This window comes from Denticeps clupeoides, chromosome 16 (genome assembly GCF_900700375.1).
Source record: "Denticeps clupeoides chromosome 16, fDenClu1.1, whole genome shotgun sequence".
NCBI lineage: Eukaryota > Metazoa > Chordata > Actinopteri > Clupeiformes > Denticipitidae > Denticeps > Denticeps clupeoides.
The window spans coordinates 18,026,348-18,040,062 of record NC_041722.1 but is presented as its reverse complement, the minus strand read 5'-3'; the positions used below and the strand labels follow the sequence as shown (position 1 = coordinate 18,040,062).

The following is a 13,715-nucleotide window of genomic DNA, read 5'->3' as shown; positions in this document are numbered from 1 at the left end:
AAGAGTTGGCTGCTTTTCTCTCGCTGCAGGGCGGAGCTTCGGCCCCGCAACAGCCGGGGTGTCAGCACATTGCCCAAGAATGCGGTGACGGCCCGGAGACAAACACCGCCTGTTCGGAGCAGCACGACTCCCTCGGCGCGAGAGCCGGCGGCCCGTCGGGGGGAAGCGGAGATGGCGTGGGAGGCGCCGCGCCCGGCCCGGGAGCTTCTGGGCACCGCGAGGAATTCCTCGGTGAAAACGCGGGCGGTGATTACTCGGCAGAAACGGGAGCTCGGCGAGTGAGCGGTGAACGCGAGGACGCCGAGCGAGCGCAGGGGGGATCTGAGGGGCCTTGCGGGGAGAACCGGGGAGAGGAGGAGGAGGAGGAGGAGGAGCAGCCTGACCAAAAACATCCATCTGTCTCCGGCAGAACTGCAGACACAGCACAAGTGGCAGGAATGGGCCTGACACAGTCGGCAGAGGATGTGGAAAGCTCCGGCGCCGACTCCAGGGAGTCCGATGGCGAAGGTCCACGGACCAGCGAGGTGCCTCCTGGAGATGGCGCAAGCACGGACGACGGCGAGGAGTTTGTGGACGCAGTTTCCACCACAAAGGAACACGAAGACCCCACGCCGCGGTTTGACACCGATGAGGAACCAGAGGAACCTTGTCCTCTGGAGAGAGATGGAAGCGTTCAAGAGGGGGACGTGGTACAGGTTCCCAACAGTTCTGACCAGTGTTCAGATGACCTCTGTCTGGATATTCCACAGGAGGTGAATGATGATGTCCAGATGTCAGAAGGTGAACTGACCAGTGGTTCTACTGAAACATCTGTGGTGCCGGAGGGACAGGAACCAAAAGAAGCTCTCTCTCCTATGTGTGATTCGGGATGTGACCTGCCTTCGTCTCTGACCACCGACCCTGATGGAAGGTCCACAGATGAGGCTGCAGATGGTTCTGAAGATTCACAGCCACTGGACGAGAGTCCGTCTGAAACCTTGGAGCACCAACTGGCTTCAGATGTGGACTCTGTAACAGATGCAGGGTCAGATGTCCTGAACCCTGATGGGGACGACTCCTTTGTATCAATCATCAGCCTTTTTGCTCTTGACACATCAGAGGAAGCTCAGGATGCTACACCTTTAAATGCCCAAGATGGCCTTGGGGATGATGTGAACCCTGAACCTTCAGGAGGGGTGGAAGCGAACAGTGACGTCTCTCTGAACCTGTCAGGGGACGAGTCAGAGTCCCAGCTGGCATCCAGTGAGGACACCCTTGAGGCGCTGGATGCCGAGTCGTCCACTCTGTCTGACAGCGATCACCACCAGTCCCCTCCCAAGGGTCTCCCTGAGAGTCGGTGTGGACATGAAGATGAATCTTCAGCTGAGGGTGATATTGAGTCCTCACATCAGTCAGCGGTCCTCCGACTGGAGACGGTTGATGAAGAGGAGAGGAGAGACGCGTGTGAGATGCACTCTAATGTCTTCAGCTCAAATTCAACCGATGCTGACTGTGTCTTGAACTCTGAACCTGTGGCTGTAAGCAGTCGTGTTGCCGAGGAAACCACGTTAGAGGAACTGGTGGAGATGAAGGAAGTATCTGCCGTTGGCCTAGGGCTCCAGTCTGAAAACAGCTGCGTGGATGAAGCCGCGTGTCTGTCCGAGGAAACCAAAGCAGACGTGCCTGATGTGGATGCAACCGTCCCAGAGGAGGACCGTAAATCAAGTCCCCTCCTGCCGGAGACGTTACTTGCCGGAGACGCCGAGCCTTCAAGTGGCGTGGAAGTCCCAGCGGAAGTGCCTGAAGACTGCAGGACCAGTGAAAAGCTGTCCTCCGATGCTCCGTGTCCCAGCCCTGAAAACGGTGAGACCACGACAAAGCGATCCCGCGACCTTTGTCTTCGGTTAGGACTATGGGGGGAGGGACGTAACATCCGTGGCTTTATACGCGGTTAAAATGTTCACAGTTGAAATAAAGCGGCCTTATCGCTCTGTATGCAGGGGTCCAGCATTCAACCAGGCAGCTGCACAGTTAGCATTTTGAGGGAAAGTGGAGTGGCCCACCGAGAATGATTGCATTAAAAGTGAAGTGATTGTCACACGGTGCACACGGTGACATTTGTCCTCTGCATTTAACCCATCACCCCGAGTGAGCAGTGGGCAGCCATGACAGGCTGTTGTTAAGTGTCAGTCGCATTGGCATTCTTACCTCTGAGATATGAGCGCTCTCGGTCTGATTGCATGCATTTGGCCTGATATGTAATGGAAATGATAATATCCCAGGTCCTAAAGGCAGACCAGCGACGCCCTACCCATTCCTTAACAGATTCAGCCGCAGAAGGTCTGGTCTACGAGGCTTCTTCACGTCGTCCTTCAGAGATCGACACTCCCTCTTAAATAATTACCCATAATGATTCTGAAGAGCAGCGAGGTGTTCAAAGTTGAGCGCAGGCAGGCGATGACTGGGTGTGTCTATCTACCTCGCCCCCGTTGCCTCGCAACGCGCCGCAGCGCAGGAAAACACTTCAATCTTCTCCTCCATTGAAGCTAAAGGAGCACTACACCCATGTGCTTTAAACGTCCATTGTTATCGGCCCTTCCTTGCATAATGTCACAGAAATAGCCAGAGCGGATATTTTCAGAAACGGTCTTGGTGTTGACCGAGCGCCGTTAGAGCCGGTGTTTTCGATCCATAAATCACGCAGCGAAGTAGTCTGCGTTCTATTCAGGGGGACTGAGGCGGAACCCTGTTGCTTGTTCAATAAAATGCAAGAGTTTGGTTTTAATTGCCATTTATATGCATCGTGTCCATACAGAGGACGTCGTGGCGACAACACAGGAGCTACCGGAGAGTTCCACGGACACAGAATGTAGCCTCAGCCTCGGAACAGACACGCACTGGTCTCTGGTGAGTCCTGTCTTTTTTTTTTTTTTTTTTTTTTAAACCAGGTCGTAAAGTTCTGCCCTGTTAACGTGCGACGTTGGCCCTACTGACTCATCTGAGGAAGGGCTGGATGGGAATGTGAACCGATCACCGTGCGGCGATGACCTCATGAAATGGCAGGGTCCACCCACACAGGAAACTTCTGATTAGCTCCAGGATGCGTCCTCAACGAAAAAGGCCACGGGGCCATGGACATTTATAGCGTCCCGTCTTCCTGTGGAAAAGTAGACCTAACAGCGCTTGGCCCATTAAAAGAGCAGACTGCACAGGACTGTCAATTAAACCATTAAAAATGGTTTACGCTAAGCGGCGTAGAAATCGGTGGATTGGAGCAAGTTTGCAATTTCATTAGGGACAAATAAGAGGTGCAAATTTGGCCATCGAATCCAAATCCCGGCCACGTTTTCAGTTGTCCCAGGGCATTTAGTTCAAAGATGCCTGGAGAGCACGGCCCTCAAGGGCTGTTTTGCCGGTCTTCCTCAAGGGGGCGACGCATTCCTGCGAATCTCACCGCAGATGAATGCCCCCCTTGTGTCGTTCGGCAGTTCCCCCGCCGGGTAGCATTCTCATGGTTCCCGGCTCGGCCCCGAGGCGCCAGGCATTTTGATTCGCAAAATCGGTGGGTGGGGGGGACGCTGGAAACCTAGTTACTGTCGCACCTTCATGTGAAGTCCGTGGGACCGTGGAAGTGTTGACTTTAGGACAGGGCAGGTCGTAAGGTCGCCCCGTGGAACGTGTGTGTGTGTGTTTACCTTTGGTTGGGAGCGTGGCCGGCCTGTGCGTCTGTTTCTCGCGTGCGTAAGCGGAGGCTGGGAACGGGGAACGGCCTGCTGTCAGAAGCCTGGCGCTGGTCCCCCCACCCCACCCCGTTTTTTTTTTTTTTTTTTTTAATGGGATGGAAAGAGCGAGTAATGCTGCAGGGGCCGGAGCGTGTGGTCTGGGAGGAGGAGGCACGGCTGAGCAGAACCACCGGCGTGTCAGGGACGCCGCGGAACGTTTTTTGCCGCGTTTCTGTGCAAATCGGTGGGTTTATTGGATGCGTGAACCCCCTCTGCCGTCCAACAGTCTTATAACAGCCACGTCAGTTTGGGGGCAAAATGGGAGTCATTGCATTTAGAGCATTTACCAGACGCCCTTACCCAGAGACACTTACAATCAGTAGTTACAGGGACAGTCCCCCCCCTGGAGACACTCAGGGTTAAGTGTCTTGCTCAGGGACACGATGGTAGTAAGTGGGGTTTGAACCTGGGTCTTCTAGGCTACTACCCACCATCATTACTTCCCCTCACCATAATTACAGGATGTAAGAGATTTTCTACTTTAGTAATTTAGCATTGATCCCGAGTTAAATGTCGCTGTGTGTCCCTCACCGCATTCGAACGGTATCCGATCAAACGACCACTGACGTCCGATTTATCAATCCCACCCGCCGGACGGGCTTTCCTGCCGTCCGGGAACTGAGCTCACCCCGATTCGGGGAGAGAGAGAGAGAGAGAGAGAGAGTGAGTGGGGGGAGGGAGAACCGGGCAGGGTGTGAAGAGAGAGGAAAGAGGGAGAAAGGAAGGGGCCGAGTGAGAAAAGAAGGTGGGACGACAGGGGGAGGGAGCAGGCAGGGCGGGCGAGGGAGCGAGCGAGGGAGGGCCGCCCCTCCACACAGATGTGGGAGATTAGAGCCTCTCATTTTTCCCAAAAGCTCCAGCGGGGACTTCATGTTGGGAGGCGCCGGATTTTTGCGCGGAAACACTCGTGCGCGCGTTCGACGAAGATGTACGAGCGACACAAGCGGAGGTACAGCCTGTGCGCCAAAGGGGAGCGGGCCGTGGATGTACTCCTGATCAAGGTAGGATCGTCCTGGATGATCTGGATTTACACACTGACAACTCGGTCTGAAGACGGCCGTTCATTTATTAGGGTGGAGTTGTTTTTTTTGCGGGGTGAGTAATTCCTTTAAAAGCCCCTTAAAAAGTTTTTCGAGGCGCATTGCTGGGGTAGAAAGCCGAGGTCGTTTGAAGTTCTAATTACCCGTCTCAGGTAGCAGACGGAGTGTCATCTTTGTTTAGCTCCGGGGACGGGCGAGCCCTCCCTCCGCCGCTGGTCTGCATCCTCTGTTGGATAAGGCTTTTTGTGTGGAGTATCTCTCCTGCACAGCTCATATGAGCTCAATAGCGCGGCCTGAGCGCTCCCAGGAGGAGCGTTGAGCGCGGCGCAGGAAGTTGCCCGGCCCGCCATAATGAATCCTTCACTCAGATGCTTTATATGGCTTTGAACGTCTGCCCAGCGACTGCTGAGAGTTCTGGGGTCCGCGGGCCAGCCTCCTTCGGCCTCCTGCCAGGTCCGCCGTGCCCCTCGGCGGCTCTGCTCCTCCAGACGTGTTTGGTGGAATGTGTGTGTGTGCAAAAATGAACCTAGTTGCATGCATTTGTATGTTCAGAGTTTATTTTGTGTACAACTGTTCAGTGTTCGTGAGTGTCTCACACTGAACCGTTTTGTGGCAGTAAGAATGACATCTACATATGAGTGACTTGAGATTTAATGGGTGGTAGTAGCCTAGTGGGTTACACACTCGCCTATGGACCAGAAGACCCAGGTTCAAATCCCACTTACTACCATCGTGTCCCTGAGCAAGACACTTAACCCTGAGTGTCTCCGGGGGGGGGGGACTGTCCCTGTAACTACTGATTGTAAGTTGCTCAGGATAAGGGCGTCTGGTAAATGCTGTAAATGTGCGTAGAAATGCTCAGTCGCCCATTTTCATCTTCGCGGCACCTAGGCATGTGAAAATCATGGGGGCATGTACCCAACTCCAGATGAAGAACATGCTCGATCTTGACCGCCACTGCAAAGGACGTCTCTCTCTCTCTCTCTCTCTCATTATTGGAAATATTTTCATGAATTCGTTCCACCGTGCACTGCAGAAATAGGCATATTGGGTAATGTGCCGTTTCCACTCCCTACAAACTCCATTTGTTGGGCTGAGCCACAATAAGGTGCCAGTATCAGTGTGTGTGTGTGTGTGTGTGTGTGTGTGTGTGTGTGTTACTGAATGAGATGAGTGTGTGAGCATGTCCTTATATGTGTCTGTTATTTTTAAGCATCGATTTGCGTGTGTTTTGAGAGAGAAGACAGGCCTGGGGTTGTGTGAACCATTTTGTGTGTGTGTGTGTGTGTGTGTGTGTGGGAGCCAACTCTGCGCTCCTAACGGTTTCCTTTGGCCGCCGTCCTGCTGTGACTGATGGAAATGGGCAGTGGGCCATCTGACTTCATAACTCGGCCCAGTCACACGTGTTGAAGATCCACCCGCTCGTCGCTCCACGTCCGATTGACTGGGTTTGTTTTATTAATAAAGATGTCTGGGTCTGAAATCAGAGTCGTTTCCGACCCGGTTCCCACCTCCCGACTCTCGACTCAGCCGAGACGGCTCCTTATTTTTAAACCATATGTGTTTTTATTGGGCACATTCTTTTAAGAAATGTTCTTGCTGCCGCGGTCTTTCCAGCTCTGGCACTCCGCTGTAACCGAAGCCGACGTACCAGTGGAGGTCTCTCACTCTACCGAGGTTTTCATTCTTTTAACGTTACCGAACGTGCAAGTGGTGAGTTACGCTCATATTCCCACCGCCGGATTACCAACAAGATCAGCTTGTTTACAGGTCCTTTACCCTAAACTCACCATGACCGGGTCACCAGTGTGCCAGTCTGTCGTCTGCAGAACCGCATTCTCCTGCGATGAAACCAGGTTCTGTTTAATCCAGCGATTATGATTATTGGTCAGACTGTCGTTTCCATTTATTTATTTATTTTTGATACGACACCATGATGGCTGTGTCATCGCCGTCGTCGTATATTTTCCGTCAGCGGCGGCCGCGTGTTGTGCTGCCTCAGCTCTCCGGACGCTCAGGACGACGGCAAGCGGTGTTCCCCGGTGGTTAATATATTTCATTTCTCCCGCAGCCTCCAGCAGAGCGTTGTTCATTGTCTAATCGCTTTAAAGCTTCGCCGGCGTTCCTTTTTTTTTTTCCTCCCCTCGGGGGGGGGACGTTGTTAAGCACAACTAGCCGAGGGCCAGGAGGGGAATACGAATCTCCATGGGCGCTCCGGTACAGTAGAACGCCACACCCATGCACCAAGCCAGCCTCGGCCCCTCTGTCGTCGGCTGGGTGTGTACCCTTTTCTTTTTTTTGTGTGCTTTGTTTGGGTTCTGTAACTGGTTCGTCGCTGTCTTTTCGAGAACTTGTTGACCTTTTGCACACTGCGCTTCTCCATAACAAAGAGCACGTTATGTGTGTGTGTGTGTGTGTGTGTGTGTGTGTGTGTGTGTGTGTGTGTGTGTGTGTGTGTGTATATATATATATGTGCCAGCTGCACACACAACCCCGACGCACTTTATCTGTGGAAGGATCCAGCCCTGGTGTAGATGTGTCTCTGGTGGGCCGAAGGAAGCCTTCAGCAAAGTCCCTTTCGATGCGCTTTCCTGCCCGACCCATGCGCGCGTCCATCCGTCTGTCCAATCACAGTCCACGCCGGCGCATCCAGGCACAAACGTCCATTTGTGGCATCAGCAGTTCTTCACACCGTCTCCAGAGACCCGTTCAAGAACTGTAGATGTTAGCAGATATGTGCACGAAGAACATTACTCATCCGACATCAGGGTGTTTTTTTTTTTTTTTTTTTTTTTATATCGGTCTTGTTGGTCCCCTAATACTGTATCTTAAGTCTCTTTCTGAAATTCAGCCTTGGTGCAGAATTACAGCCACTTTCGTCCAGTCCCACAATGAGGTTTCCCAGGACGCACCGTTTCGGTGTCTGTAGCTTTAAATGCTAATGATGGGGAGAATGGCCTATAGAAGTAACCTGGCATTCGCGGCATCAACACCATTCACCAACAACAACGTTTACCGCAGACAGGATGTTGTGTCTGATTTTTTCCAGAAAAAATTTAATTAACCCACTGGGTGGGAAAAGCATGAGAAACGCCAGGTAACCTTTCCCCTTATGATGTCATAAGGGGACAAATTCAAATTCCAGATCCGAACGGTGAAGCAGAATGACCGAACCACTCTATACACATCATAATTTCTAGCCACTGCAGGACCATAGACAGGCTAGGGGAACTCGTATTAATGTTAAATAATCTCAGAAAGTGTGACAAAACCACTCCCCTTCTGAGCCATGGTTTTAAATATGCATTATGTTCATCTTTAGTATTCATTTCTGAATGGTTTGACAGCCCTGCTGAGGACCCTGTGTCTGTGTAGGAATGGTGGCGCCTGCAGGGCAGCTGGGAAGCTGTGTGGTCTGTTGTCAGTGGGTCTTCAGCTGTTTGCTGACTGAAGGGCATGACTGACATGCAGAGCCCACGGTCTGAGCTCAGCACATATACCAGAATCCTTCTCTACTGTACCCACTACCTCAATAAAGCATGCGAGGCAAAGGGGGAGTGGAGTGGGCGGAGTCCACGGAAATGTGCTTATTTGCTCAAGCACCACAGAAGGGGGGAGCACAGCCCTTCATTCTCTTCAAAAGCTGTGCATGTGCTTTTTATCACCATTATCTTTCAAACTTGTTACGAAATCTGTTTAGAATAGATATTTATAAGATTAATAAATCTCTGAATTACGGATCAATAACAAATTATTCCAGTGTGAAACTGGAACACACTGGTTTTAAAATGTATTTACAAAAATGTATTTACACTGGTTCCAACTTTGCCTTCTATTATTCTATAAGAGAGATACTTTTGTGTATAGGATTGTTTTCCATTGCATTTAGATTTAATACAGGTTGAAAAGGCAATATGAAAAGGGTGTTCGAGGTGGTTCTGAGAAGAGTGTTGGACCCTCTCATCGACAGCAGCAGGGTGCAGAATGTCAGAGTTTATGACCATTGGAAATAGTGAAGTCATTGTTTGCCTGGCCGAGATGGGAAAACTGGGCTTTTTTTTTTCTCCCCCCACCCCACCCCGAGGCCTTTGTCACATGTGTCATGGTCATCTAGCGCCTCTTCCTCTTTCTGCCCACAGGTCCACAGAGAGAAGGACTTTGTCTCCTCCAGCACGTTGCTGAAGGAATCCAGTGTAGATGCTACAGGTAGGCTACAAATCTATTTTTTTTTTACCATTTGAGGAGATCCCAGCCCCGAAAGCGCGCCTGCGGTCCGAGCGCGTGGCGCTGTCTCACGGCGAGTGAGAACCGAGTGATGCTGATGGTCCAGATGAGGCCGAATGATGTGGCCGTGTGAGCGGCGGCAGGGTTTGATGTGTGGCGTCTCTCTCCCAGCGACTCTCGTGTGGCTTTTCACCATGTCACATCAAACAGGAAACCAAAACTAAATGTAAATACAGCAAAAAACCACTCGCCCGTGTTTCCCACGAATACGTTTATTTAAAAAAAAAAACAAAAAAAAAACCTGAGGCCAGGCAGTGTGATTTATAAGGAATCTGAACTCGACTATAGAGGGTCAAGTCACACTCGTGACCCCCATGACTGATTTCTTTTTCTTTTCTCTTGCATTTTGTTGCATGGCCATCATGTGCAGGCAAGCCGGACCTGTTTTTATTCCGCACGGCGGGAATTGGGACGTGCGTCTGTACCCAGGCATTAATATTCTGTCCAGACATAAATAAATGATTAAATACCGATTGGAATGAAATTGCAGAACTGGTTAATGTTATCTGCAGGCGTGCTGAGGGTTGTTGGGGAGGTTTTTTTTTTTTTTTTTTTTAAAGCCCCGACACAAACACACACACACACACCCAGACAGAGGACAGCTGGAGCGGTGGTACCAGATCCCTCCTCTTTTTCCCAAAGCCTGCTGCCACCTGTCCTGTGTATGACAGCTGTCATCGAGAGAGAGAGAGAGAGAGAGAGGGGGCAGAGCTCCCGACGCTCCACTTTCCCAGACCTCACGTTCCCAGGCTGCTCTCGCCGGGACGCTGCTGCACTGGCGCTGTTTTTGGAGGAATGGGGTGAATGGTGGTCGTTTTCTGGAGCATTTCTTGTCACGGTGGTCCTGATGATCCACATCATGACTGGATGTGTCACATGGCGATGGAAGACGACCACCACACACACAAAATGCACTAAAAACAAAGGTTTTTGTCTCATTGTCCAGTGTTTGTTTTAGAAAGATGGAACACTTTGGACACACAGGCAGGATTTTTAAATACATTTTTAAATGACCTTTCTGTGATCTGATGTCTACAGATTCCCCTCAGAGCACCAGGAGCTCCATCTCCACCCTGCAGAGGGACTCCGGCAGTGACATTGATGGCTTCTGCAGTACCGACACCGGGGAGGACAATGTCTTCCGGAAGGTGAGAGGACGGGCGCCCTGGTAACCCACACGCCCATGTCTTGGTGTCCAGATCATGGGTTGCATGTGTCATTGGGACTTCTGCTCTTAACTGTGACGGCGTTTAAACGATGACGTTCCAGCAGACCCGGTTCAAGAACTTCTGAAGTTTCCAGAACTTGGGGTTAAATGAAATGGGGTTAAAGGTTGCAGGACTGATATCATTTTACAGCAGTTAAAAAATGGTGTGCGAGAGCATCAGTCTTTGTTTAGCTCATCATAGTATAGGGGTGTCTACCATGTGTCTTTTTCTTTTGTGAGAAATTAGCAATTATATTGACTATTGATGACCGCTTGAGTGGGGGGGGGGGGGGGGGGGGGAGAATCACATTTTGGGGTTCCTCTGTGACAGGTACCTCCGGTCAGTCAGTGAGGAGCGTCTGTAAATGTCGAGTCCGTGTGAAAACCGAGTCGGATTAACGTCGCGTTACATCTGGGACCGGCTGCTGTTAGCGAGGCAGGACTTCCCTCTGCGCCGGTGGGGATTTCTCCACTGCGGTCACGTGACCTTTGAAGTCGTCGTCCCCCCTCGCTGCTTCGGGCGACCACCCCTCCCCCCACCACAATCGACGGCTTCCTCACTCGCTAACGGTGGAAGCCACTTCTCAATCGGATGAATGAGGGGCTTTCATGGCCGCCTTCTGTAGCCCAACAAACCCCTCTGTGTGTGTGTGTGTGTGTGTGTGTGTGTGTGTGTGTGTTGAAAGTGACTTCTTCTACTCGCACACAGCACAGCTGCGTGTTGCGATGGTAGGAGCCGCGCACACAGGCGCGTTTATTCATCATTTCTTTTCAGCTGCCGCTCGTCCGCGTTGGTGTCGCCTCGCGCTGCAGCGCGGTCGTGTTTGCGCACGAACTTCGAACTGTGTACACAAGCGTGCAGGACGGCCCGGCGCATCCCCTGGGCTCCGCAGAAAGGCCCAGAGTTCTCCTGAAAAATAAAGGCCAATTCCACACCGGCCTCCTTCCTTGCACTCGCCGCCTCTCTCTCACCGAGAGCTGAATTAACGCAAAAGGCCCTGAAATGACCTAAAAAAAATCGTACCGGGGTTTTAGAACGATTACGGTTCCAAATCTAGTAAGTGTGGTTAACGTGTGTGCGTTTGAGCCACACACACACACATCTAAATAATTACTTGAAATTTTTGTGCTATTTCTTTTTTTTTTTCAGCAATACTTTTTATTGATTTTAAACAGGCATATAACAGGGTAAACAGGGTAAAAGTTTCAATATACTGTACATTTTTATAACCCTCATAAACCCTATGGCACCCACCCCACCCCGACTCCAAGCCAGCTTTACATGCATAAGAAAGGCTAGATACCAGGCTTTAAAAAAAAAAAGAAGGAAAGATTAGAGAGCTGGAAGTTTTTTGGTCCTGCATGAAGGGGAAAAAAAAGCGAAAAGAAAACAGACAAACAATGAAATAAGAAGGGAATCAAACTATATAAATGTACATGAAAATGTACATTGAGATATCAAGTCGGAATATTTCTGCTATTTTGTTTCTTTTTGTGTTCAATGTCCGAGCAACAGTTAATTTGTTTAACTTAAAAATTAAGAATTTATTCTCCTGTTTTGCACCAGCCAAGTTTCTATGTGTGTGTGTGTGTGTGTGTGTGTGTGTGTGTGTGTGTGTGTGTGTAAATAACACTGTACTGTTATTTGCCTCTGCTGCTTTGTCTGCTGTTCCGTCTTGCACTCTTCTGCTTGTATGGACTTGTCTGTTCCGTCTTTTGTGCTCTGTGTTGTCCTGTCAGCGCTTATGAAGTCTTCTCGTCTCGTACCGTGTATGTCCCACTCGACGTTTGTGTGCGTGGGGTTTATTTATTTATTTATTTATTTATTTTTCTAGGGTGATGAAAGGGTGACAGGGGACAGCACCAGCGAGGTGTCGGTCTCCTGTTCCTCCACGGACGACGCAACCAGCCTGGGACACCCCAGCTCCTCCACCTCCGAGAGCGCCGAGGACGCGGCCGTCCCCGGCACTGCGCAGGCCGCCGGGGCCGAGACGGAGGAGGAGGCCAAGGACCGCGTGTCGGAGGTGCCGCTCCGCTCCACGCTCTTCCGCTCCAGCGTGCGCTCGCTCTCGCCGTTCCGCAGGCACAGCTGGGGGCCCGGGAAAAACGCCGGCGGGGACGCGGCCATGACCCAGCGCAGGTAGGACCCTCGTCTGGTTTACCTGAGGCCGCCATCCGCACTGGTTGACCCCAGGTCGTCTTCCAGCGCATTAGGATGTGAAGGTCACGCCTGGCAAGTTACCTAGAACTAGTGTTGCAGGATAAAAGGAACCATAGAGCCTGTCCTGGGGCAGTAAGGGCCACGTGAGTGTCTGGCATCGTCCCGTTAAGTGCCATGACGTGTTTCTCACTCTAGGGTGGAAATGCGTTTCTGTGCGCTTTCTGCAGGTGTTTTTTTTTTTTTTTTTTTAAAACAAGCGGACGAGGCCATTTACTAGCTCAGTGCAACGTGTCCTTGTTGACATTTTATTATCATTTGATATTAAAAACGCTAAGATCCTTTAAAACTTCATATTATTGCATCCCTCTTTTGCCCGGTTCTCTGAGATCGTGGATAAAAACGTATTAGAGGCTTGTTGTAGAGAGTTGCCGTCTGTCCCTGGTAAATGTCTGTGGACGGTCGAACTTTTTACTTCATGAAAGTTATTGGCGGTGCCCGCTCTCATCCTCCTCACTCATCACCCTGCATTCGTTATTTTCAGTTCAATACGGAGTCTTGGCAAAGGGAGGCCAGCTTTTCATAGGAGAAGGTATTACCAATCATTTCATTTGTCTACTATTGATTTTATTCTTCTTTCGAGTGCGGGATTGAAAAGGAGGACAAAGAAAATCACGAAGAGTAAAACAGTAAAAACCCGGAGCGTTCAGAGCTCCGTCTGCCATCGCTGTCTTGCCACTGAAACCACTGATTTTGTTTGTCCTCTCCTTTTAACACCATCCGCCCGCCCCTGTGCCCGTCTCCTCCTCTTCATCCTCCTCCTCTTCCTCCCGGCCAGTTTGAGCTGGTGTCCCTCAGAAGTCCCCCTCCGCCCCGTTCTGGACCAAATTAGTGACCTCAGGTATCATGCGTCCCGCAGGCCGCCGCCCCTTCACCTGCATTGCATTCCCATTTGAACACGTCGGTGGGTGGGCGGGGCATAGGAGTTCCTTCGATGTTTGTTGGGTGTGTGTGTGTGTGTGTGTCTGTGTGTGTGAGAGAGAGACAGAGCGAGAGGAAGTGCAGAAAGACGGTCACCTTCCCGTTTTTTTTCTGAAGCCAGCGTCATATCGTTGCTGTTGGCGGCGCTTTTTGGACGCCGCTCAGATAAACACTCGTGTCAGCCAGGTAGTGCAGATGGCGGCTCTTCTGCAAGATGACTAATATAGTGATATTTGTGACTGGGCCAGACGGGGGGTGAGTGGTGTTTTAAACACACACACACA

The 13,715-nt window shown here is 51.0% G+C and overlaps 1 protein-coding gene across 12 annotated transcripts in view; it reads left to right on the top strand.

The window, feature by feature from the left end:
- Positions 1-13,715, top strand: part of akap13 (A-kinase anchoring protein 13) — a 46,313-nt gene that overhangs the window by 13,644 nt on the left and 18,954 nt on the right. For 10 of the 12 annotated variants that reach the window (XM_028956107.1, XM_028956108.1, XM_028956116.1 and 7 more), the window contains 7 exons: positions 30-1,842; positions 2,795-2,886; positions 8,941-9,007; positions 10,124-10,233; positions 12,128-12,432; positions 12,995-13,042; positions 13,289-13,351. In XM_028956107.1, coding sequence (XP_028811940.1) covers positions 30-1,842; positions 2,795-2,886; positions 8,941-9,007; positions 10,124-10,233; positions 12,128-12,432; positions 12,995-13,042; positions 13,289-13,351 — 2,498 coding nt within the window. The remainder of the gene's footprint in view (positions 1-29; positions 1,843-2,794; positions 2,887-8,940; positions 9,008-10,123; positions 10,234-12,127; positions 12,433-12,994; positions 13,043-13,288; positions 13,352-13,715) is intronic. The other 2 variants (XM_028956113.1, XM_028956114.1) reach the window with 2 other exon arrangements.